General features: G+C 39.1%; 1 protein-coding gene across 7 annotated transcripts in view; it reads right to left on the bottom strand.

The window, feature by feature from the left end:
• DCUN1D5 (defective in cullin neddylation 1 domain containing 5) overlaps nucleotides 1-23896 on the bottom strand; it is a 77188-nt gene that overhangs the window by 15995 nt on the left and 37297 nt on the right. For 2 of the 7 annotated variants that reach the window (XM_036324565.1, XM_036324564.1), the window contains exons 4-5: nucleotides 11038-11108; nucleotides 10535-10626 (exon numbers count right to left, since the gene is read on the bottom strand). In XM_036324565.1, the coding sequence (XP_036180458.1) occupies nucleotides 10535-10626; nucleotides 11038-11108 (163 nt within the window). Of the gene's footprint in view, nucleotides 1-10534; nucleotides 10627-11037; nucleotides 11109-17888; nucleotides 17981-20029; nucleotides 20168-20327; nucleotides 20441-23896 lie in introns of those variants that run through there. The other 5 variants (XM_036324563.1, XM_036324567.1, XM_036324566.1 and 2 more) reach the window with 5 other exon arrangements.

Genomic DNA, 23896 nt, shown 5'->3' with positions numbered 1-23896 from the left:
GGCATAGAGAAGCATTCAAAAACTATTTGTTAAATAAAAATATGAATACCAAAAATAAAACACAAAGTACATAATATATTTATTTGATTATATAAAGTTTCAAAATGTCCTATTTAGGGAAAGGTTAGTGAATAACTGTAGTTCAAACAAAATTATAAAGTTCATATAATAGTAGCTGACAAGTCACCAAGCAGGTAAGAATCCAAGAAATTACCATCTTAACCAAATGTTTTATATCCAGAGGGATACAAGGAAGCAGTGATAGTTAGGATGTGATTGCAATAAGCTTAAGACAGAGATAAAGTGAAGATCAAAGGTTCAAGTCAAAGAGAGTGTGGTTAAAACTCCAAATTCTCTCATGTGGCTTTAGGCAACTTACTTAACCTTTTTCAGTCTATTTCCTCATTTTAAAACAGTAATACAAATAGACAATCCACAGACTAAATGAGCATATATGTGTTAAATGCCTAACACAGTTCTGAGCACGATTTGCTCCTTTTGAGGCAAAAATCACCTACACACGGTGGCTCTCTCTCCAAACTTTCATACCATTCCCAATGGTCGATCTAAATCTTGAGCAGAGAAAGAATCCTATCCTATCTAATAAAACAGTAATATGCAAATTAACCATCACTCCATCACAAAGATGGCGATAACCACGGAGCTGGAGTGAGCAGGAGGCTTGGGTTGCCCACAGCGATGGAAGAAGCCAAGCTTCCCGCCTACCCTGGCCGCAGGCCGGCACTGGACTCCACTCAAGGTTACAAAGTTTCAATTATAGAAGATAAATAAATCCCAGATACCTGCTTCCAGCTGGCAGTGGCCTCTGCTCAAGGAGGGTCTGGGAGCCTGGGTTCCCAGCTCAGGACCTGGGCTCCGCTCAAGGCTACAAAGTTTCAATTAAAGAAGATAAATAAATCCCAGAAGAAAAAAAAAAAGGAGAGGCTGGGACTTGGGTCACTGGGGGGCATGGCCAGCCTGAAAATGGCCATCAGCCCCTCACCCAGGCTGGCCAGGCACCCTAGTGGGACCCCCACCCTGATCCGGGACACCCTTAAGGTCAAACCAGCCGGTCCACACCCGTGCACCAGGCCTCTATCCTATATAATAAAAGTGTAATATGCAAATTGACCCTAACAGCAGAGAGACTGGGAATGACTGGTCACTATGACACACACTGACCACCAGGGGGCAGATGCTCAATGCAGGAGCTGCCCCCTGGTGGTCAGTGTGCTCCCACAGGGGAGCTCGGCTTAGCCACAAGCCAGACTGACACTGCCAGCACAGCGGTGGTGGCGGGAGAGGCTAAGGCTGTCCAACTGCAGCTTAGGCCTGCTCCCTGCTGTTAAGTGGATATCCCCCGAGGGCTCCCGGGCTGCCAGAGGGATGGCTGACTGCCAGCTTAGGCCCAATCCCCCCAGGGAGCAGGCCTAAGCCAGCAGGTGGACATCCCCCAAGGGGTCCCAGACTGCGAGAGGGCACAGGCCGGGCTGAGGGACCACCCCCCCCAGTACACAAATTTTTGTGCACCGGGCCTCTAGTCTAATATAATAACTGGTAATTGTTTTCTATTTGAAGAGTGAAAAGAATAAGAGCACAAGCTTCCACATTAGTTATCAACATCATAGACACTGTAAACCAGGAACATACTTAAGCACTCACTAACACAACCCTTACATTTAATCTAGTCCAAAAACACACTCAATAGAGTTAATATCATACCTTATAACTTGGAAAGTTTAGGAAAAATATTTCCCCTGCACTAAAAAGAAACAATGCATACATATGTCATGGGAAAGCAAAAGATAGTTTTTTGAATAACAAAAAAACACAGATTTTAAGGAACACTGGCATAATATGTTACCACTCTCCAAAACTACTGCAGTTAGAATGAATGGAAATGGGTTTAAATTTCAACATTAGGAGTTGAAAATTGACTTCCTGAGTACAGGTATCTTGCTTTTCAAAAGTTTTCATATGCCACTTTGCTTTTTTGAGAGAACTACATAGTAATACCTGTTTTCAATAATAGAAATAAATCTAAAGAGAATTTTTGCTTTTAAGAATCAGCCATACCATTGCACCAAAAAAATTAAGCTACCTAGGAATAACTTAACTAAAGAGGTAAAAGACCTCTACTCAGAAAACTACAGGACGATGAAAAGAGATAGAGGGGGACATAAAAAGATGGAAGAACATACCATGTTCTTGGATTGGTAGAATCAACATCATTAAAATGTCCATATTACCCAAAGCAATCTATAAATTCAACGCACTTCCCATTAAAATACCAACGGCATATTTCACAGACCTAGAACGAACTCTCCAAAAATTCATCTGGAATAAAAAAAGACCCCGAATACCTACAGCGATCCTGAGAAAGAACAAAGTAGGTGGGATCTCAATACCAGATATCAAGCTGTATTACAAAGCCACTGTTCTCAAAACTGCCTGGTACTGGCACAAGGACATATAGATCAATGGAATAGAATAAAGAGCCCAGAAATCGACCCGAACCAATATGCTCAATTAGTATTTGACAAAGGAGGCAGAACATACAATGGAGTCAAGATAGTCTCTTCAATAAATGGTGTTGGGAAAATTGGACAGATACATGCAAGAAAATGAAACTAGACCACCAACTTACACCATACACAAAAATAAACTCAAAATGGATAAAGGACTTAAATGTACAACGGGAAACCATAAAAATACTAGAAGAATCCAAAGGTAACAAAATCTCAGACATATGCCGAAGCAATTTCTTCACCGATACAGCTCCTAGGGCATTGGAAACTAAAGAGAAAATAAACAAATGGGACTACATCAAAATAAAAAGCTTCTGCACAGCAAAAGAAACCATCAACAAAACAACAAGAAAGCCCACTGCATGGGAGAACATATTTGCCAATGTTATCACTGATAAGGGTTTAATCTCCAACATTTATAGGGAATTCCTTTCTTTAATAAAAGGAAGATAAACAATCCAATCAAAAAATGGGCAAAGGGCCTAAATAGACACCTTTCAAAAGAGGACATTCAGAAAGCCAAGAGACATATGAAAACATGCTCAAAGTCACTAATCATCCGAGAGATGCAAATCAAAACAACAATGAGGTACCATCTCACACCTGTCAGACTGGCTATCATCAACAAATCCACAAACAACAAGTGCTGGAGAGGATGTGGAGAAAAAGGAACACTTGTGCACTGCTGGTGGGAATGCAGACTGGTGCAGCCACTATGGAAGACAGTATGGAGTTTCCTCAAAAAACTAAAAATGGAACTCCCATTTGACCCTGTGATCCAACTTCTAGGAATATATCCCTATAAACCAGAAACACCAGTGAGAAAGGATATATGCACCCCCATGTTCATAGCAGCACAATTCACCATAGCTAAGATCTGGAAACAGCCTAAGTGCCCATCAGTAGATGAGTGGATTAGAAAACTGTGATACATCTACACAATGGAATACTATGCTGCTGTAAAAAAGAAGGAACTCTTACCATTTGCAACAGCATGGATGGAACTGGAGAGCATTATGCTAAGTGAAATAAGCCAGTCAATGAAGGAAAAATACCACATGATCTCACTCATTTATGGGTAATAAAGACCATTATGAACTTATGAACAAAAATAGATACAGAGGCAGAGCTGCCTCGAACAGACTGTCAAACTACAGCGGAAAGGCCGGGGAGGGTTGGGGGGCAGGAGAGGGAGGTTAAGAGATCAACCGAAGGACTTGTATGCATGCATATAAGCATAACCAATGGACATAAGACACTGGGGGGTAGGGGAGGCCAGGGGATTGTCAAGGGCGGGGAAAAAAGGGAGACATATGTAATACTCTTTGTAATACTTTAAGCAATAAAACAATTAAAAAAGAAAAAAGAATCAGCCAGGGTTTGCTTTGCAGAGATCCTTTGTAGAGGCAGTGTCCACTCCACCCCAAACAGCCCTGCCAAGCTCCTCCCCCAGGAACTACACTTAGCATCTCAGCATGAGACGGTCACAGTTTAGAACTGTATATGTGAGCATCTATGCTTTATACTGACTTAATTTGTGCACCCATTAGGCAAGATGTGTCCTAAGGTATCAAGAAAAGCCTAAGAGAGCTCATAAGTGGGTTCATGCTTATCCTAAAACTCGACATAAATAAGTGTATTTGGTATGGTTTGGTAGGTTTTTTGGGGGGACTGGAAACCCTCAAAAAGTTTTCATATAAATTCATGGTTAATTCCTTCTTTGGCTTATGCCACTTTGGCTTACAAAAGTTTACACAGGAATGGTCTACTTTTGGATAGTGGAGTAAACCTGTATTAACAAGGGAGGCTATCAAATTTCTGCTTCATTAAAGACCTTTAAAAGAAATTCCCACTTATGTATTAGACCTAAATGAGGTTCTCTTGCTTCGTCAGTGAGTCCCAATAAATATGCTCTGACATAGTGATATGGAATAGGAAAAATTTTATTCACAATGTTCTGGATTTAGAACTTTCTCTGAATCAGGTCTATTGACCAGAACAATACAATCCACCTCTGGGGGTATTTGGAAATGTGGAGGGGAGCATTTTAAAATTCTTATATGACTTTAGGAGAGAGTAGAAAGAAAGGTTACCAATGGTAATTAGTAGTTAGCCCCAAACGCTCAACAAATAGTCACACACTATACACACAATAGCATTCCATATACCCCACATTCTTTCAAACCCACCAAAAATCATATAAATGCTCCCCATACCTCTCTTCCCTAAAGAAAATCAAGTTAGACCATTGCCTTTGATCCTCAAATTTCCAGACTCAATATGGGAGACCACATGGTATACAACTTAAACCTACTGGCAGGCAGCTTAGTTACTACCATTCTTGTCAGATGCTATCTTCTTGATTTTCATTATCAAATCAAGTAGTCTTTTCCAAGTTCTATGCTGTTTTCTCCATCATCATGGTATTTCACCCTTGCTCCAACACCAAAACTAGCAAATATGAGAAAAGTTCTCCACTCTAGTAAGGTATGCCAGGACAAAAATTTGCAAGTATCCTTGGAATCTTCAATCCAAGAATGCAAGAAAGAGGAAGACCCATATGCAATGTTTTGGGTGTAGCAGCATATGTGCATCTTAATGGGGAAAGGTCCACAGTTTTCATAAAGTTCAAGAGTCAATGATCTTAAAACATTAAAACAACTGCTCTATTGAAAACTATCCCAAAAATCTCTGATGATTCCTGTGCTCAAAAATTTCTAATGGTTTCCCAATATCTATAATATATGCTTTAAACTCTCAACATGTTAGCCAAAGCTCTCCAAAATGTAGCCATTATTATCCCAACTATCTGGAATTTAAGCCTATTCTGTCCATTTTCTTCATGTACCATTTGACTATAACTAACCAGATCATTTCCCCCTCAAAAATATACTTTGCTTACTCAAAGCTCTGATCACAATTTCCTCTTCAGAAACATTTTCATAAATCCTCAACCATCAAAATCCTAATCATTCTTCAGGGTCCAGTTCAAATGCCACACCTATAAAAAGTTTCCTGTCTGTTCAGCTAAAATTAACCTTATGAGCAGCTGTGCTTCCACAGTATTTTGTGTTTTTAATCTAGCACTTGTCACATTCCACCTAGATTTATGATTACAGTATTATAATGTCTTCCCTACCCTATTAGAATCTAACTAGCAGGCAAGAGCCATGTCTTATGCCTCACAGAAATCATCAGTAAGTGGTACAGTACCTTACATAATATAGATGTTTAAACATCTACTAAATTACATCCAATTTGGAGAAATTTAAATATCATTAAATAATGATAAAAACTACATAGAGCAAAATACCAGAAAGAATATGGCAATTACATCCCCTAAAACTTACAAAATGGCCATTCTAATATCTATAATAATAAAAGCATAATATGTTAATTAGACCAGACATCCTTCCAGATGACCTTCTGGATGAAGCCGGGGCTGTGAGAGAAGCCCGGGTCCCGGGTGCCTGCCGGCGGCCAGAGGGAAGCCTGAGTCCTGGGTGCCAGAGGAAAGTTGATGCCGGCAGTTGGGGGAAGGGAGGGCTACTAAGCACAAATTTTGTGCATTTGTCCTCTAGTATAATAATAAAAGCATAATATGCAAATCGACCGAATAGCAGAATGACTATCCAGAAGGCTGGGAGGGTGGGAGGCAGTCAGTGCCAGGAGGGTAGGAGGAGGGCGAAAGGCAGCTGGGGCCGGGAGGCTGTGAGGGCCCCCGCAGTGAGGGCTGCAAAGGCCTACCCTTGCACGAATTTCATGCATCGGGCCTCTAGTTCTAATATAATCAAATACCAATTCATACCCATAAATTCTTTTACACAAAAAGACAATGTAGTTTTGAAAAGTCTGCATGAATAAACAGCCTTAAAATAAATATAAAGTGCTAATACTTAAACTATTAAGCATTATATAATTATAGATTTTAATTAATCAAGATTATTATAGTCCACTATCCTTCACCACTGTATATATTTTAACTACTAGACTATTTTATTCTTTAGCAGAGCTCTACTAAAGTTTTCTAGGGTTAAAATTAATTAATTTGAAACAACTAATAACTATATTCAGATAATTAGGAACCACGAAGTAACTATACCCAGGTTAAATTAAATATTAAAAATATGAAATATCTATAAAGAGAACCAAATCTGTTAAGTTTTACATTGTGTGATTATTATACAAAACCAAATATACTAGATAAGTATAAATTTAAATTTTAGACTTATACATACAGATTCCTTTGAATCTCTTGGTTTAAATTTTGAACTATTTTATTCCTTGCAAGATTTTTACAAGATTCAGGGAATAATAGGACTTAGCCAATTGAGAAAAGATGCTTTGTATACTTGACCTTTGAACTGTGCGGGTCCACTTACATGCAAAATATTATCAATAAATATGTTAAATATGCATAACATCAGTGTTATATACCATGTAAGACAGTATTAATGTAGATACTGATAGACAATCTTGTAAACTAATGACATAAGCATATGGTATGGAGAAATAAAGAACAGTAAATGTATTTTCTCTTCCTTATAATTTTCATAGCATTTTCTTTTCTCTAGCTTACTTTATTGTAAGAATTATATAAATTTAACCTACAAAATATGTATTAATCGTAAAATGTTTGTTATGAATAATGCTTCCAGTCAAAAAGTAGGCTATTAGTAAAGTTTTTGGAGAGTCAAAAGTTATACACAGATTTTTTTACTGCACAGGGACTGATGCCCCTAACCCCCATGCTGTTCAAGGGTCAATGGCAGAAAACCCTATTCTCACAGTCAAGTGTGCTTGCCTAATTTGAATAGCTTCAAGACTAGACAGCAAAGGGTTCTAGACTGATGGACAGGAAATAATGAGTGAAACAGAAACATCTAATTCAATTTTAAGTGCTAAATAATAGCTTTTATTTTGTTTAGAGGCCTGGTGCAAGAAATTTGTGTAGGGTAGGGTCCTTAGGCCTGGCCTCACCGCCTCCCCCTTCCTTCGGCTCCCTCAGCACCCGCCAATGTCGCTGTTCACTTGCCATGTTCCATGCTGCCCCCTGGTGGTCAGCACACATCATTGCGAGCGATCGAACTCCTGCTGTCCTGGTAGAACTCCCAAGTGGGCAATTTGCATATTAGCCTTTTACATATAGATAGATTAGAGGCCTGATGCACAAAATTTGTGCAGGGTAGGGTCCTTAGGCCTGGCCTCCCCATCTCCCTCTTCCCTTGCTCCCTCAGCGCCCCGCCAACTCCGTTGGTCGCCTGTCATGTTCTGTGCTACCCCCTGGTAGTCAGCACGTATCAGAGAGAGCGATCGAACTCCTGCTCTCCTGGTTGAACTCCCAAGGGGACAATTTGCATATTAGCCTTTTATATGTATAGAAGATAGCTTGTGAACTGCCTATAAGAAAGATGTGCTAATAAAAAATATGTTCATGGGTTAGTCAATTTCTATCCTTGGACTCAAGGCCATATGTTGCTAATTATTCAAGAATATATATTAGAAATACTTTGTGTTTACACATTTGTTTTATACAAAGGCAATATATATCAAACAATGCAAAAATGAATTAAAAACTCTTTGGTTTAAAAATATATTCAAAGAAGCAGTACAAAAAAGCAGTAAGAGTAGTACAAAAAGCAGTTATAATGCTAAATAAAATGTCTTATAATTAATAAGCCATGTTTCAACTGATAGACATTTCAATAAAACAGGCTGAGCTACGTAAAAACTAGTTTATGTTCTTTGCATACTGTTTTGTATACGTATTTTATCTTTCTCTACAAAGCTAATTAAAGGTGGGAAATAAGCCAAAGCATTTCATATTCCAACATTATTTTAATATGGCATGTTATGACACCTAGATAAATTGCAGAATTTAGTCTTGGTTGTAAATACTATGATTTAAAAAGTTAATAATGGCCTTCTGTTTTATAAAGAATGCTAACACATATTCAAAAGAATGTCCAAATGAAAGTACAGTATGGTAGACTGGTAATCCGGAAATTTAAATTCTAGGTCCTCACGCTGCCACAAATGAACTATTTAAACTTTAGCAAATATTTACCTCTCTGAGTGGTTGCTTTTATGTTCTACTAGAGGCCCGGTGCACAAAAATTCGTGCACTGGGTGGTGGTGGGAGTTGCCTCAGCGCTCAGCGCGGTCTGCCCCATCTCACAGTCCGGGATCCCTCGGGGGATGTCCTACTGACAGATTAGGCCTGCTCCGCACAGGGAATGGAACTAAGCCACAGTCTGGCCTCCCTCTGTGGGAGGCGACCGGGCCAATCAGGGGAAGGCACCGCTCTCATCCCTCACAGCAGCCACGGCTTTGTCCGGAATGATGTGGGGCTGTCCGGTCTAATTAGCATATTATGCTTTTATTATTATAGATTCTAGAAATTAGGATTTGGTTCATATGAGCAAGGTTTTTTACCTAAATATAATCTGTATATTAATACTGCTTAATTAAGAGAATTATAAAATATTAGACACTGAAAATTCAAATAGGAAAATTTAAGTCCTATATGAACAAATACAATTAAATATTAATCATATATTTTGAAAGTTAAAGACAGTCAAACAAGAAGAATAGTTAAATGTGTTAATAAAAGCATAATCGGAACAGGAAATCATACAGCAAACAAGTACCCCAGTTTGTGGCTCAAAGATATTATAAATTCACTAGAGGCCCAGTGCACAAAATTCATGCGGGGGGAGGGGGGACGTACATCAGCTGGGGCTGCACGCTCTCCAATCCGGGATCCCTCTCATAATCTGGAACCACTGGCTCCTAACCGCTCACCTGCCTGCCTGCCAGATGCCCCTAACTGCTCCCCTGCCAGCCTGATCCCCCTAACTGCCTATCTGCTCTCCCTTCCTGGCCTGATTGCCCTCCTATATGCTCTCTCTTCCTGGCCTGATTCCCCTAACTGCCTAACTGCTCTTCCCTCCTGGCCTGATCCCCCTAACTGCCTATCTGTTCTCCCCTCCTGGCCTGATCCCCCTAACTGCCTAACTGCGCTCCCCTCCTGGCCTGATCGCCCTAACTGCCTATCTGCATTCCCCTCCTGGCCTGATCCCCCTAACTGCCTATCTGCTCTACCCTCCTTGCCTGATAGCCCTAACTGCCTATCTGCTCTACCTTCCTCTCCACACCCTTCGGACCCCCAGCACAGGCGTGCTGAGAGCTCTCCACCGTGGCCCCGACCCCGTCCTGATTGGTCATTATGTGATGGCGTTCTAGACAATTTGCATATTCCTCAATTATTAGTATAGATGATTCATCTATTTTAGAATGTTGATAATTAGTAACATCTGCATGAACATTAGAAGCATGATATAAAATTGCCACATAATTGCTAACTGATTCTGAAACTAAGTCTACTTTACTCTGGAAGGACAAAAATCAAATTATTTTTATGAAGAAGCAATTCTATGACAAGCTTATGACAGTGTTCAAAGGCATCATCCTAATACTACTGTATAATGGCTACAGGCTGTAGGGGAGCCATACAGCATTTCTACTTTTGTTCTTCATGAGATTCATTTGGCAAAAAAGAATTGAGAGTGCTATACAATTCTATCTTCAAATTTCATCTTTAGATCAAGTATAAAACTGAAGAGAGGAGGCCTCAGAGCTTAGAATCACCAAAGGAACAAACTCCTTACACAGATTTCTATATTCAGAGAAGGAAATCTTTTATTGCTCAAACAACCTGTGAGTAAATAAATTTCATCATGGACCCTAATTCACCCACCAAAAGAGTCAATGAATTTAAATAGGACTGTACTAAAATTCTTTAAAAGACAATATGAAAAATGGGGTAACTGTTCATATTTTGCCAAACCACAGTATAAATTTTATCAATCCTAAACTGATTGTTATAGATTAAATCAATTTGATTATATAATGTGAAACTTTACTCCTAAAAATTGCAAAGCACAAAATATATATTAAGATCTTCAAATAGCCCATCAAATTTGTTTTTTAAAAAAATATCTTACTGTAACGAAGTCATGCCCTTTAACCATTCTTCCTTGGTAAAAAATCCCATGCTTTCAGCCTCCAATTTCCACGCTAAAACTAACATAATAATCTGGAAAGAACAGAACATAAAGGATAGGGGAAAAGTCAGCATAGAGATAATCATGTCTATATTTATCATGGAGAGCATTTTTATACAACTATTTCCTTCGTTCTAATATTAAAGAGTACAACCTTTGGATTTATTATCTATAAAGAAACTTAGATGGGACCAATTTCATAAAAGTAAAAAGTTCTAACAGTTTCTGAAGGTAGAATCACCCTCACTCTATTACAATTGACATTTGTATCAAGAAAGAGAACTTGGGCCCAATTTAAATTGATTAAAAATATCCTAAGTAAAAATTTACAATAAACATGAAGAAACAAAATCTTCACGTAAGATTAGGTGTCCAAATTTTTAGAAATTTATGAATATGCTATACCCCACTTATATTTCATTCTACTTAGAAATAAAACATACATTTTCAGGTTCAACACCAATGTCTTCACAAAACTTTTCCATTCCTTCTGGCCCTACAACTTCATCAGGACCTTCAAAGACAAAAATAATTTATATATTTTATTGTTATAATTTAATATCAACATAAAATATAAACAATTATGCTAAAGGCATCTATGAATATACCGTAACATTTTCGCAAATAAATGATTTTGAATTTTGACATATCTTTGATAAAGTAGTATAAACATTTGCTATAGAATTTAACATTTTAAATTTTTGAAATGCTCTTAAAATACATTACAAAATAAAATTTAAAAATTAAAAATGAAGCAGCATTAATATCAATCACTAGTTTGTACAATAACTTGAATCTATCCATTTAAAAAATATTTACTGAGAGCTCTAAAGAAAACTGTTGTGCATAGATATAAAGTAACATAATAAGGTTTAAGCTTTTTACTCTACTAGAATGTGCCAGTAGCAATCCACGATTTTAGATAATAATCAGAAGAGAATGTCTGTTAGTTACTAAAACAGAAGATCATTCATTATCCTTTTGAAATATTCCCAAATAAAATTTAACACTTTAATAAAAAGATATACATATTATAAAAATATGACGTAAGGGAATTACTACATTCCAACTCCAGAACATTTTCTTATCATCTTGGTTCTTGAATAAACAGTAAAGCATTAGTTATGTAAAAACAAAAGTTTAATCCTTTAATTAGTTTGTCTATCATTTGTTCAAAAGTTAACGATACGTTTATTTTTCTCTCTTAGTAACACTAAATGTAAGTCAATACACCAATTCCCATATTCTTTCATGTCATCAGATCCCCAAAATATAATAATATCATTGTTAGGTCTTTTTTTATTATTGGATAAGATTAAAACAAATCTGTGACAACATGGCTGGACTGTGAGGGCTAAGTGAAATAAGTCACACAGCCGAAACCGGTTTGGCTCAGTGGATAGAGCGTCGGCCTGCAGACTGAAAAGTCCCAGGTTCGATTCCGGTCAAGGGCATGTACCTTGGTTGCGGGCACATTCCCAGTGGGAGATGTGCAGGAGGCAGCTAATCGATGTCTCTCTCTCATCGATGTTTCTAACTCCCTCTCTCTCTTCCTCTCTGTAAAAAAATCAATAAAATATATTTTAAAAAATTATTTAAAATGAAATAGGTCACACAGAAAAAGATAAATACTGTATGACTGATTAACTGATATGTGGATATACATTAAAAAAACAAAAAACAACAGACCGAACAGAAAAAACAAAACAAAAAAACCCTCACAAATACAGAGAACAAATTGGTGGTTGCCAAAGGTAGGCAAAATGGGTGAAAGCAGTCAAAGATACAAACTTGCAGTTATAAAAAATAAGCCCTGGGATGTAATGTACAGCATAGTGACTATAGTTAATAATACTGTATTGTATACTTGAAAGTCACTAAAAGTGTAGATCTACAAGTTCTCACCACAAATAAATTTTTTGGTAACTATGTGGTGATAGATGTTAACTAGACTTATTTTGGTAATTATTTTGAAAAATATATATATATATCTCCAATCATTATGTTGCACACCTGAAAGTAATGTTATATCTCAATTTTACAAGGCTAAAACAATATGAAGTATGATAGAAATATGTTTACCACACTTGACTTTGGAAAAGATAGACTTGAAATATTAAATTAGCCAAGGGAAACTTTCTTAAGGACTAAAAATACTCCAGCTTTATAAATCATGGACTAAACCAAGGCAGCTCAGGTGGCATTTTATATAGCCATATTTATTTCACAAGCGCAATGTGAAGCTAATGTCTTTAAGTTTGTCTCTTAGTAGAAGAATGTAGTCATCCAGTATGTGGCAATATACTCTTGCTGTTTCAGATGGGATCCATGCTGCTATGATGATGTGATCTTAATCAAAACACTTTCAAATTTTTTGGTCTAAATTTTTTTACTGCACAGCCCTAGCAGGTTTGGATCAGCGGAGAGAGCGTCGGCTTGCTAACTGAAGGGTCCTAGGTTCAATTCCGGTCAAGGGCACGTACCTCGGTTGCAGGCTCCTGGCCCTGGTTTGGGGCATGCAGGAGGCAACCAATCGATGTGTCTCTCATATCGGTGTTTCTCTCTATCTCTCCCTCTTCCTTCCACTCTCTCTAAAAATCAATAGGAAAAATACCCTCAGGTAAGGATTTTAAAAAAGGAATACACTTTTTTTATGCAGTAAGGTGTTAAAAGATGAAGAGGGTGACAATTAGAGGAAACTTTCACTTCCTTATACCTGGAGGATTTTTTTAACAAGATGTGTTAAGTAATTTAAAAAGCACATATCCTATACAATAAAAGGCAAATATGCATATCAACCGAACCGCAGAACGACCTGTCACTATGAGGCGCACTGACCACCCGGGGGCAGACACTGAACGCAGGAGCTGCCCTCTGGTGGTCAGGCACTCCCACAGGGGGAGTGCCACTCAGCCAGAAGCCGGGCTCATGGCTGGCGAGCGCAGCGGCGGTGGCAGGAGCCTTTCCCGCCTCTGCAGGAGTGCTAACGATGTCCGACTGATGGCTTAGGCCGGCTCCCCGCGGGAAGCAGGCCTAAGCAGTCAGACATCCCCCCGAGGGCTTCCAGACTTCGAGAGAGCTGAGGGACACCCCCCTCCCACCGCCAATACACAAATTTCATGCACCAGACCACTAGTATACAATAGAGCTATAAAAAATGTATCTGGCCCTAGCCAATTGTACAGTGGTTAGAGCATCAGCCCTTGGACTAAAGGGTCGCAGATTCAATTCTGGTCGGCAGGTACCTCGGTTGCAGGCTTGATCCCTGGCCTCGTGGGGACATGTATGAGGCAACCAATTGATATGTCTCTCTCACAATCGATGTTTCTTTCTCTCTCTCTCTCTCTCTCTCCCTTCCATTCTAATAGTCAATGAAAAAAATATCCTTGGGTGTAGATTAACAAAAGTGTGACTCAGTGATTGAGCATTGACCTATGAACTAGAAGGTTGCAGTTGGATTCCTGATCAGGGCACATGCCTGGGTTGCAGGCTCAATACCTAGTAGAGGGAGCAGGGGGGGCATGCAGGAGGTAGCCGATCAGTGAGTCTCTGTCATCATTAATGTTTTTATCTCTTTGTATGTACAGTTTTAAATATAAACATATATTTGAAGATATATATATATATGTGTGTGTGTGTGTGTATATATGTATCTGAATATACATCCTTATATGTGGTTTGAAAGTAAATATCATATAAAAAATGTAATAGAAGAAAACAAAGGTATTTTTTAAGGCATGGTAGGAATATATTCTAAATTTTTCTATGCAGCAAAAGCTGACTTACTCTTGAAGCTGCCATCTTTAGTAATTAGAAGAGAAAACTGAAGAGTTTGTCAAAAAATACCAGTTACTGTTATAAAATATAGCCTCCCTAGACACTGTGAAATTAGTTAGTGATGAAATTTTATTAAAATTAAGTTAAATTATGTTATACCAAGATATATAAGATACAGATAAGACTTTCTGCAAATGTACAAGGCTTTCCCAAAGTAACACAAGTAGTAACAGATCTAATCTAAAATAAGGTCTATACCAGCCGTGGGCAAACTACAGCCCACGGGCCGGATCCAGCCCGTTTGAAATTAATAAAACTAAAAAAAAAAAAGACCGTACCCTTTTATGTAATGATGTTTACTTTGAATTTATATTAGTTCACACAAACACTCCATCCACGCTTTTGTTCCAGCCCTCTGGTCCAGTTTAAGAACCCATTGTGGCCCTCGAGTCAAAAAGTTTGCCCACCCCTGGTCTATACCAATGTTCTTTTATCAGATTGCATAATGTTAATTATTCTTCTTAAAACATACTCTTCCAATAAAACTACTCCAGGGAGCTGAATTTAACTAACTTTCAAACAAAAACCAGATTTCTAATCAATTTTAAAAGCTATAGAAATGAACCAGCTAGATACTTTATTAGGATTATGTAATTCTATCCCTAATTTTGATTCTTTGTAAGACTTTAAACATGCCTTTTACTTTCCATGCTTTTTGTTTTGTAACAGGCCCAGTATATTACTGAATCCTTGCTAATTTAAATATTAGTCAAGATGAGAGGTCTTGTGAAAGGGCAAAACCATCAGGCTTATCACATATAATGTATTAATATTATGTTAATAAGGTTACTGGTAAAATATTTTAATAACCATATAGAAATGTTCCTGGCTATGTATGTAGATAAAAAACCGTGTCAGCCACAGCAGATCAGGAAAAAAATCTATGCTAAATGAATGGCACAGCACCTTGTACATGAGCTACATAGGAGCTATACTGGTAATTTTGGAACTGTATTGCAAACATATATAACCAGTAAATCTGATGCTGTAATACTATTACTCTTTTAATAATAAATAACATTTATTGAATTCTAATTATGTACCAGTTACTGGGCTAAGAGTTTTACATGCGTTACCTCAGTAGGCACATTTACTGTTTCTATTCTAATAAGCAACACTCCCATTTTATGATGGAACAGTAACTGTTTACTTGGCTAATAACTCGTTCCTCCTTGTCAATTGGTTCTCTGCCCATTGTAACCTCTAGAGAGGCCTTTCCTAATCACTCTACTTGAAAATCCAAACTTCCTACTTTCTATCCCTGAACCTCACCATATTACCTTTATAACCCTCCAAAATCTGTAATTATCTTGCCTACTTACCTATTTACTCTCTGACTTCCAATTAGAAGGCAAGTCCCCCAAGGACAAGGGCCCATTTTTACTTGTTCACTATTATATTCCCAACACTTAGAGAGGGGCTGATACACAAGTGCTCAAAAAATATTTTTTGAATGAATCATTCCATGAATGACAGAAGTTAAGTTAACCTCAAGTGTACTTATTAATATTTTCTTTGCAACAGGAAAATTAGTTGCCACATACATATTTAAAAAACAAACAAAAACCATGAGATAGTAATAGTTAAAAGCATAGGATCTACAATCAAAATGACCTAGGTTTGCATTTTGGCTCATCATTGCATATTGCATTATCTTAAGCAGATTACTTAATCTAAGCATCAGTTTTCTCATCTATAAAACAGGGCTAACAATGAATATTTAACAAAATGGTCACTAGGAAAAGCTACATAATTAGCATAATTTTTGAAATAAAGATAGCAATTATTATGCTATTACCAAAATGCTAGTACAGGAAATAAATGTTTAACTAGAGTTTTATGCTACCCAGTAAAATCCCTACAAGAGGTAAAACAAGCAAGCATGAAAGAAAAAAATTACCAAATAATTTTATATCTAGTAACCTTTATAAGTAAAATGAGTGACCTTTTGATTCTATATCATGCTTAATAAAATGGCATTTTGAATAATGGGTCAACATTTTAAATGGAGGTCAGTAATAAAATGAATTTCCTTCATTTAATTTGGGTTAGTGGTTGTCTTGGGATGCCAGTAATAGCAGTTTTTCTGGTCTAGGAAGAATCTGCTCTGTTACTAAACAATTTTTAAATTATGCTTTTGAGATCACTCAGCTGATCCTAAGAGTGAAGTTATTGTCCCCCACCCTCAGCTTAAACTTATATCTTAAGTTCAGAGTTCACTTAAAACCTTAACTTGATGACACTACATATAATACAATGACTGCATATACACTGTTTTATTTTAAACAAACACTCTGAGAATGATAATGATAAGAGGAGGGGGGAAACAGGGAGGCAGGTAAGAGAAAGAAAAAAGGGGGAAGGGGAGCTTTAAAACCAGTAATTTCAAAAGATGAAAAAATCCTAACGGGAAAAAATTTTCATATATGCTTATAAAGAAGTTAGAATAGCCCAGCTGATAGGGCTCAGTGGTTGAGTGTTGACCTATGAACCAGGTCACATGCTTGGGTTGCAGGCTCCATTCCCAGTAGTGGGCATGCAGGAGGCAGCTGATGAGTGATTCTCTCTCATCATTGATGTTTCTATCTCTCTCCCTCTCCCTTCCTCTCTGAAATCAATAAAAAAAAAAAAGTCTTTTTAAAAAAAATTAGTAATAAATGGGAAACAAGTGTTGTTTTTTATATATTTGCTTAACCCTTCAGCTTTATCACTGGCTTTGACTTTCACACCACCCTAGGCCAAAAGCTTTATATCCACCACTACAGGATTTAGTTTGAGTTAGCTTCCTCAAGAAGCCTTCCCCGATATTTCAAGGCTGGGTTACATATTCCTCTTATAAAGTTTCACAGTGCATCTTTCTAATATGACCTTTATCACACTGTATTAATATCTTTCTGTTTATTTTTATTCATTTTTGCATCTTTCCTAGAAGTTAGTGGCTAAATAGCAATTATTAAAAAGTGTGTTGTGCGATGACATGTCTGAGTTTTAAAATCTTTTACTATGTCTCCCAGAAGTTTCAGAAAATGTCAGTCTCTGGTTCAAAAAAATTTCAAAAGAATATTGAAAAGAAAAACAGAAACTATGTATAATATGTTCTATCACATACTTTGTTTTCCAGAATATCAACTCTATTTTTGCTAATGAATGTATACCAGTAAGTAAATCTGTCTGTTTACAAATTGTATTTATAGAAAATGAGTTTCACCCCCTCACTAAATATATACTTAAGTATATATTTAAAGACATAGCCTGAAATTCTTAGCCTACCCGCAATCCTTAGTCTTGACCCTGATCCCAAATTCTTAGCCTACCCACAATCCTCAGTCTTGACCCTGATCCCAGCACACAGCACCAACACACAGCAGGCCTGAAATAAATAGTTTGTTAAATGAATGAATCCCCCCAAAAAGTTGTAAAGCATGTGACTGATATCTTCTTATATTAATTTCATTACCTGCATACTCATAAAACCAAGCCAGGCACTTCTTGCTTGAAAAATGTTCCTCTCCACTTATTAGTCTAGCAGGGGGTTGGGATCTGCAATAGCTTAGAAAACACACAAATGCCTAAGAATTTTATAGTCTCAACTTTTAGTGAAAAGCTAAGTTCAATACCATCTATGTCAATTCAAACTAAACAAAGTATTTTTTATTTTATTTTTTACAGCTGGTGTAATGGGGGAAAATAGAGTTAAGTATTTGCAATTTGATACAGTAGTCTATACATAAAAATGTGTGGCTAACAAAACCCAAATGCTACTTTGCTCACTATCAAATTCCAAAAATATCAACAAAAACTAATTCCCCAGATTTCAAGACCACACAGAAGTTCAACCTAATGGTCTCAACGCAGGACTGGTAGTTGGAAAGTATAAATCTTTATAGTTCTTCTTCTGAATTGCATGGAAATCGTCCTTGTGTATAATAGATATACATTTGAAAACAAAACTTACAAAGTATATTTTGATAGTTAATTTATCAATATTTCAAAATAAAACTATATAGAGTTGTTTATCATCTATCAAGTTTAAGTAGATATTTAAAGATAAAAGACGATTTAGTTTCTAAGGATATTAATTAAATTCTACAGATTAAAAAACAACCAAAAAATCCCTAAGGATAACATTAATACAAATAATTGGGCCAAAGCTATTTAATCTGATTCTGTTTTCTTTTTCCACAAAGTCATTTAAAGTTAGTAAGTTCATAAGTGGCGTCTAGGATATAATGAACTTCAGAGAACCTTTTCTTGAGAAGCTCAAATAGTTACACTACCACAATGACATAGAAATGCTATAATTTCTGCAACTGAGTAATGTAAAATAAGGGTGCCATATTTAAAAGTTTAAGTTGATAGAGCAAAGTATCACTTGAGTTTTAATGACTGCTTAGCTTTTTTAAGTAATTACTTTAAATCATTTTGATACATTATCTACTTAAGATACTTACAAGTTAAGAGTAATACAGAACTAATTTGCATGTTCCATAAAAATTGAGCTAGTGGAGTAACCATGTCAAATTCTAGTATGAGTTACCAAGAGGTATAAAAAAACATCTTTCACAGGAATCGCCCAAGAAATATACTTAGGCTCTGTTTTCCCAAACAGCTTAATGAAGGAAAAAAGCAACTGAACCAATCACAAAAAGAAAGATGCGGACTAAGTAAGTTACCTACCTCACATTTTAAGCATAACTAAGTAGAGTTCTGTTATTATCTCTCGCCTTTATAATGCTGGCTACAGTCTTCTTTAAACGATAGCATCTGAAGTTGTCACACTAAGTGCCAACCACAGATACAAATCAGACACTCCATAAGAATTAAACAACCCACTCCTCACACCTAAATGGCAATAATCTTTTGCATTATATAATGTTGCGGTGATGCCTCAATGACATGTTACAATGGGATCAAAGAGCTACAACTACAGCTCTGCTCTGTTTTCTTTTTCTTCCAGAGGATAGAGTACAATAGCTCTCATTTATTAATATTTAGATTGAGAGCGAACAGCATCCTGGATGCCACAAAACAAACGCAGGCAGGGGCTTCCCCAATCGGCACCCGGGACTTGGCGCAGGTGGAGGCTCTACGCTTCCAGAAAAGGGGGCTCCTGCCGGGGTCCTCCGGGTTAGACCGCTAAAGGTGGAGGCCAACTGCAACCTGGGGAGCTTTCCTTCCTATCATTCCCAGGGCAGTTGGCAGGTCAAGATTTGTCCTGTTTTGCTCCTTTCTTCACCCTACGAAGGAATTCTAGACGCGACCCTGCGCGATCTGTTTGGCAAGAAGGTGGAGGGGTTGGGGCCGTAGGGGTGAGAGGAGCGCGATTGCCGTGCGCACTCGTCTCCCCACCCTCCAGGGCACGTAGACGGCCGCGGGGGACTCCGCCGGTCCCTCCGGGCGTCGCAGCGCACGCACCCAACACGCGGTGGGTCCGGCGCAGACTCGCGGCGATCGACCCCCACCACGTAGGTTTAATTGGGGGGTGGGGGGGGGAGGGGGCGCCACTCCCCAGCTCGAGCCTGGGAGACCCGACTCGCCTCCTCCTCCTCTGGCCGCCCAGCAGAGGAGGAAAGACTCAAGGGTGGGGGGCGGTGGTACCTGGAGATTTTACACTTTTTGAGGCCTCCGTCTTCCGCTACTGCCGCTGCCACGCCAGACGATTTTCTCTTCTTCTTCACCGGCATCTTCCGCCCTCCCCGGCAGGGCGGGCAGGGGAGCCGGGGGAGGGGGTCGCTGTCCGCGGAAGGCCCCTCAGTGCTGCCCCCCGGATCCCAGAGACAGCAGCAAGCGTAGGAGCCAAGTCTGCAGCCCGCACCGCAGCTGCCCAGCCCGGCCGCGGCCGCCCCCACGCCTCCTCCCGGTCTTCCTGTGCTCGGGGCAGCGGGTCACTGCTCACCGGTGGACACTGCGGCGGGGTCCCTCCGGGCAGGGAGGACGCGGACTGGCCGGCACCGCCACCAGTCACAGACTCCGAAAGCAAGAGGCTCAGCCTGACCCGGATGCGCCTCGCCGAGGGCCGGAAGTGACGCAGCGCCGAGCTGGTCGCCGGGAGGTTGCTACGCTTTAGCGGCGTCCGGCTGCAGGACGCCAAGTACCGGCCCGGAGGGGAGAAATGGGCTTGGTGGGCCCTTTGATCGCCTCGGTGGCCTTTCTCGGGAAACTTCCACCCACCCCTAATGCTGGTAAGTCACCTCCAAGAAATGTTTTATGAAACCACTAATACTTTGGCCTTAAAATAACTTGGTAAAGTAAACCAAATTTCACTTCTGAGCTCTTCCATTCACTCGGTAACCTCACGTTCATTGTTATTTAAATGCACGTTTTCTTTCTGGGCTGGCTGGCCCGCAGCCGCCCACTCTCACACCCTTTCATTGTCCCTCACCCCTGTGCCTTGTTAAAACTTAGCTTTACATTTCTCACCTGTCACATAAGAAACAGTAGGTAGACGTAGTAAAGAGGAATTTGGGGAGCATTTCTAAGGGGCCTTCCCTCAAACTTTTACCCCAAACACCTGTAATGACTCCACCATCACTTCAGTGAAAATATTGTTTATAAATAAAGGTTGTTGCATATAAAGATTATATAGTAGAAAGTCGCTTAGGTCAATATATATGTAAAATAAGTTAACATCTGTAAACCAAAGTGAGTTTATAGAGAAAGAAAGTGTCTTTAAATTCCGTAACAGCCCATGTGGTTCTAGTGAGATGACTTCCACCTGGGCACTCATTTGGACAATCAGAATATCCTATTTCCTTAGGCCATTAATTGACTCAGAAGGACATCTGATCCAAACCAGGCCCATCAGTGCTAATATGAAACTGAACCATCAGGAATCAATTTATTTCCTATGGACTTGACCTGAGAAGATGCAAGAATAAGCCAAAACTCAGAAAAGACCAGAATCAAGGAGAAAAATAAAAAACAAAAACAAATGATTTTCTGGTATAAAGCCTGACTCCATGATATGCCCTGAAAATATGAGTTACATGAGCCATTAAAACTCACCGTTTTGCTTATGCAATACTCTTATTTACAACCAAAAGAAGGTTGTTCCGAATGCTACTGTAATCCTTCAACTCAATTAAAAATGCATGAGACCAGCCCTGACTGGTTTGGCTCAGTGGATAGAGTGTTTGACTGCGGACTCAAAGGTCCCAGGTTCGATTCTGGTCAAGGGCATGTACCTTGGTTGCATGCACATCCCCGGTGGGGGGGGGGGGGGGGGGGGGGGGGTGTGCAGGAGGCAGCTGATTGATGTTTCTCTCTCATTGATGTTTCTAACTATCCCTCTCCCTTCCTCTCTGTAAAACATCAATTAAATGTATTTTTAAAAAAATGCATGAGACCAAAATATCAAATCTGAATAAAATCCAGTCTCTAAAAAAAATACCATCTGTATGTAGGGACAGTGGAACATGTTAACACTCAATGCAATCAGCAAGATCCTGTCAGAAATTCTACAAGAAAAAATGACCCAGATTCTGCAACAAGGTATTATAGAAGGAAATTTTCAGGATATATTAATCATTTTCCATATTTGAATCTTGAGTTAAAACAATGTTGAATAATATGACAATTATAGGACAATTGGAAATTTGAAAACTAGCTGAATATTTGATGAAATTCTAGAACAGTGGTTCTCAACCTTGGCTGCACATTAGAATCACCTGGGAAATAGGATTTTAAAAAGATTCCCAGGTGATTCTAATGTGCAGCCAAGGTTGAGAACCACTGTTCTAGAACAAGCAAAACTTACAGGGCAGTATATCAATAATGCTTGGGGACTAGGATAGGGTGGTGATAGACGGAAAAGTCTGACTGTAAAGAGGCAAAGGGAACTATATTGGATAATAGGCATATTCTATGTCTTGTTGAGGTAATGGTGTATATACTTGTCAAAGCTCATTGAATTGTACAATTAAAGATATATGCCCTTATATGAATATTATTCCTCAATAAGTTGAAATAAAAAGTGCAAATAGCCCAGCCAGTGTGGCTTAGTGGCTGAGTGTTGACCCAGGAACCAAAAGGTCACAGGTTCAATTCCTGGTCAGGGCACATGCCCAGGTTGTGGGCTCAATCCCCAGTACGGGGTGTGAAGGAAGCAGCTGATTGATGATTCTCTCTCATCAATGTTTCTATCTTCAAATTTCCAATCCTTTATAATAAAACCCTAATATGCAAATTGACCGAACAGCTAAACGAAGGCTGGTCGCTATGACGTGCACTGACCACCATGCGTCAGACGCTCAATGCAGGAGCTGTCCCTGGTTCTGTGTTGAGCTTCTGCCCCATGAGAGGGAGGCAACCAGCAGTGGGGGGGGGCCCTGCCAGCGGGCAGTACCAGGCCACCAGCCAAGGCGGGTGCCAGCGGGGGCTCCCCGATCGCCCCACCCGCCGGTCGCCCAACAGATCAGCCCTGATCGCTGACCAGGCAACCCTACCCTATATATTGGGAACAGTCTCAGATTTAAAAATTAAAACCTGGCAAGGCTACTCTAACACTGAAAAAACAGGATGATGCAGTGATGACATGCATGGACTCTGGCTTGCACATTTTGTGGTCAGCCCTGATTCTAACAATTAAACTGTTTGACACAGCCCATTACTTAACTTCTCTCTGCTTCTGTTTTTCCACCCATACAATGGGAAAATAGTACTACTGCCTCAGAAGGATCATGTTATGCACTACTTTTTATAATCAGGGCAAAAAAAGGTAGCTGCCCATACAACAGCAAGATGCCTTTCACCTGTATGAAAAGTATGGTCACTGGTGCATGCAGCGTCCTGGATTGCAAGAGGGACGTCTGCCGGTTGTTGGACATCCCACGAGGGGTCCCGGATTGCGAGTGGGTGCAGGCTGGGCTGAGGGACCCCCCCTCCCCCTGCAAGAATTTTGTGCACTGGGCCTCTAGTTGTCCTATAAATGTCATACTATTCAATGTTCCTCTCCCTTTAAAAATCAATAAGAATATTTTTAAAGAGCAAACAAATATACCCCAAATAATGACACTATTAGACATTAACAAAGCTTATTTCAAGAAGTGGCTATAAAATCTAAATATCCCCTTTCACAAATAGAAAAGAGAAATGGAATAAAAATCTAAATGATGAAGACAAAGATCTGAGAGGACAATGTTCAAGGGATAACCTTCCAGCGAGCAGAATTAAGGTTGAATCAAGAGGTAAGGAACCTTTACAAAGCCTGTCTAGCAGGATACTAGCATTGCTGTGGCCCAGTGACTATGTATATCCTCCATTCTTTTCTCAATAGGAATATTTATTGTGATTATTGTGTCCCTTCTCCACTGTTATTATAAGAGAGTGGAGAGGCCACTTCTAGACTAGGAAGAACCACTTCTAGACTAGGAAGAAGACCCAACCACACCTGGAGATTCTGGAGATTCAACTGAATGCAATGACTGGATGGGAGCCTACTTGCACCTATAGAATTCTCTGGAAAAA

Source organism: Myotis myotis, unplaced genomic scaffold (assembly GCF_014108235.1).
Source record: "Myotis myotis isolate mMyoMyo1 unplaced genomic scaffold, mMyoMyo1.p scaffold_m19_p_10, whole genome shotgun sequence".
Lineage (NCBI taxonomy): Eukaryota > Metazoa > Chordata > Mammalia > Chiroptera > Vespertilionidae > Myotis > Myotis myotis.
Note: the sequence above shows the minus strand (reverse complement) of the source record. Positions and strands in the feature narration are given on the sequence as shown.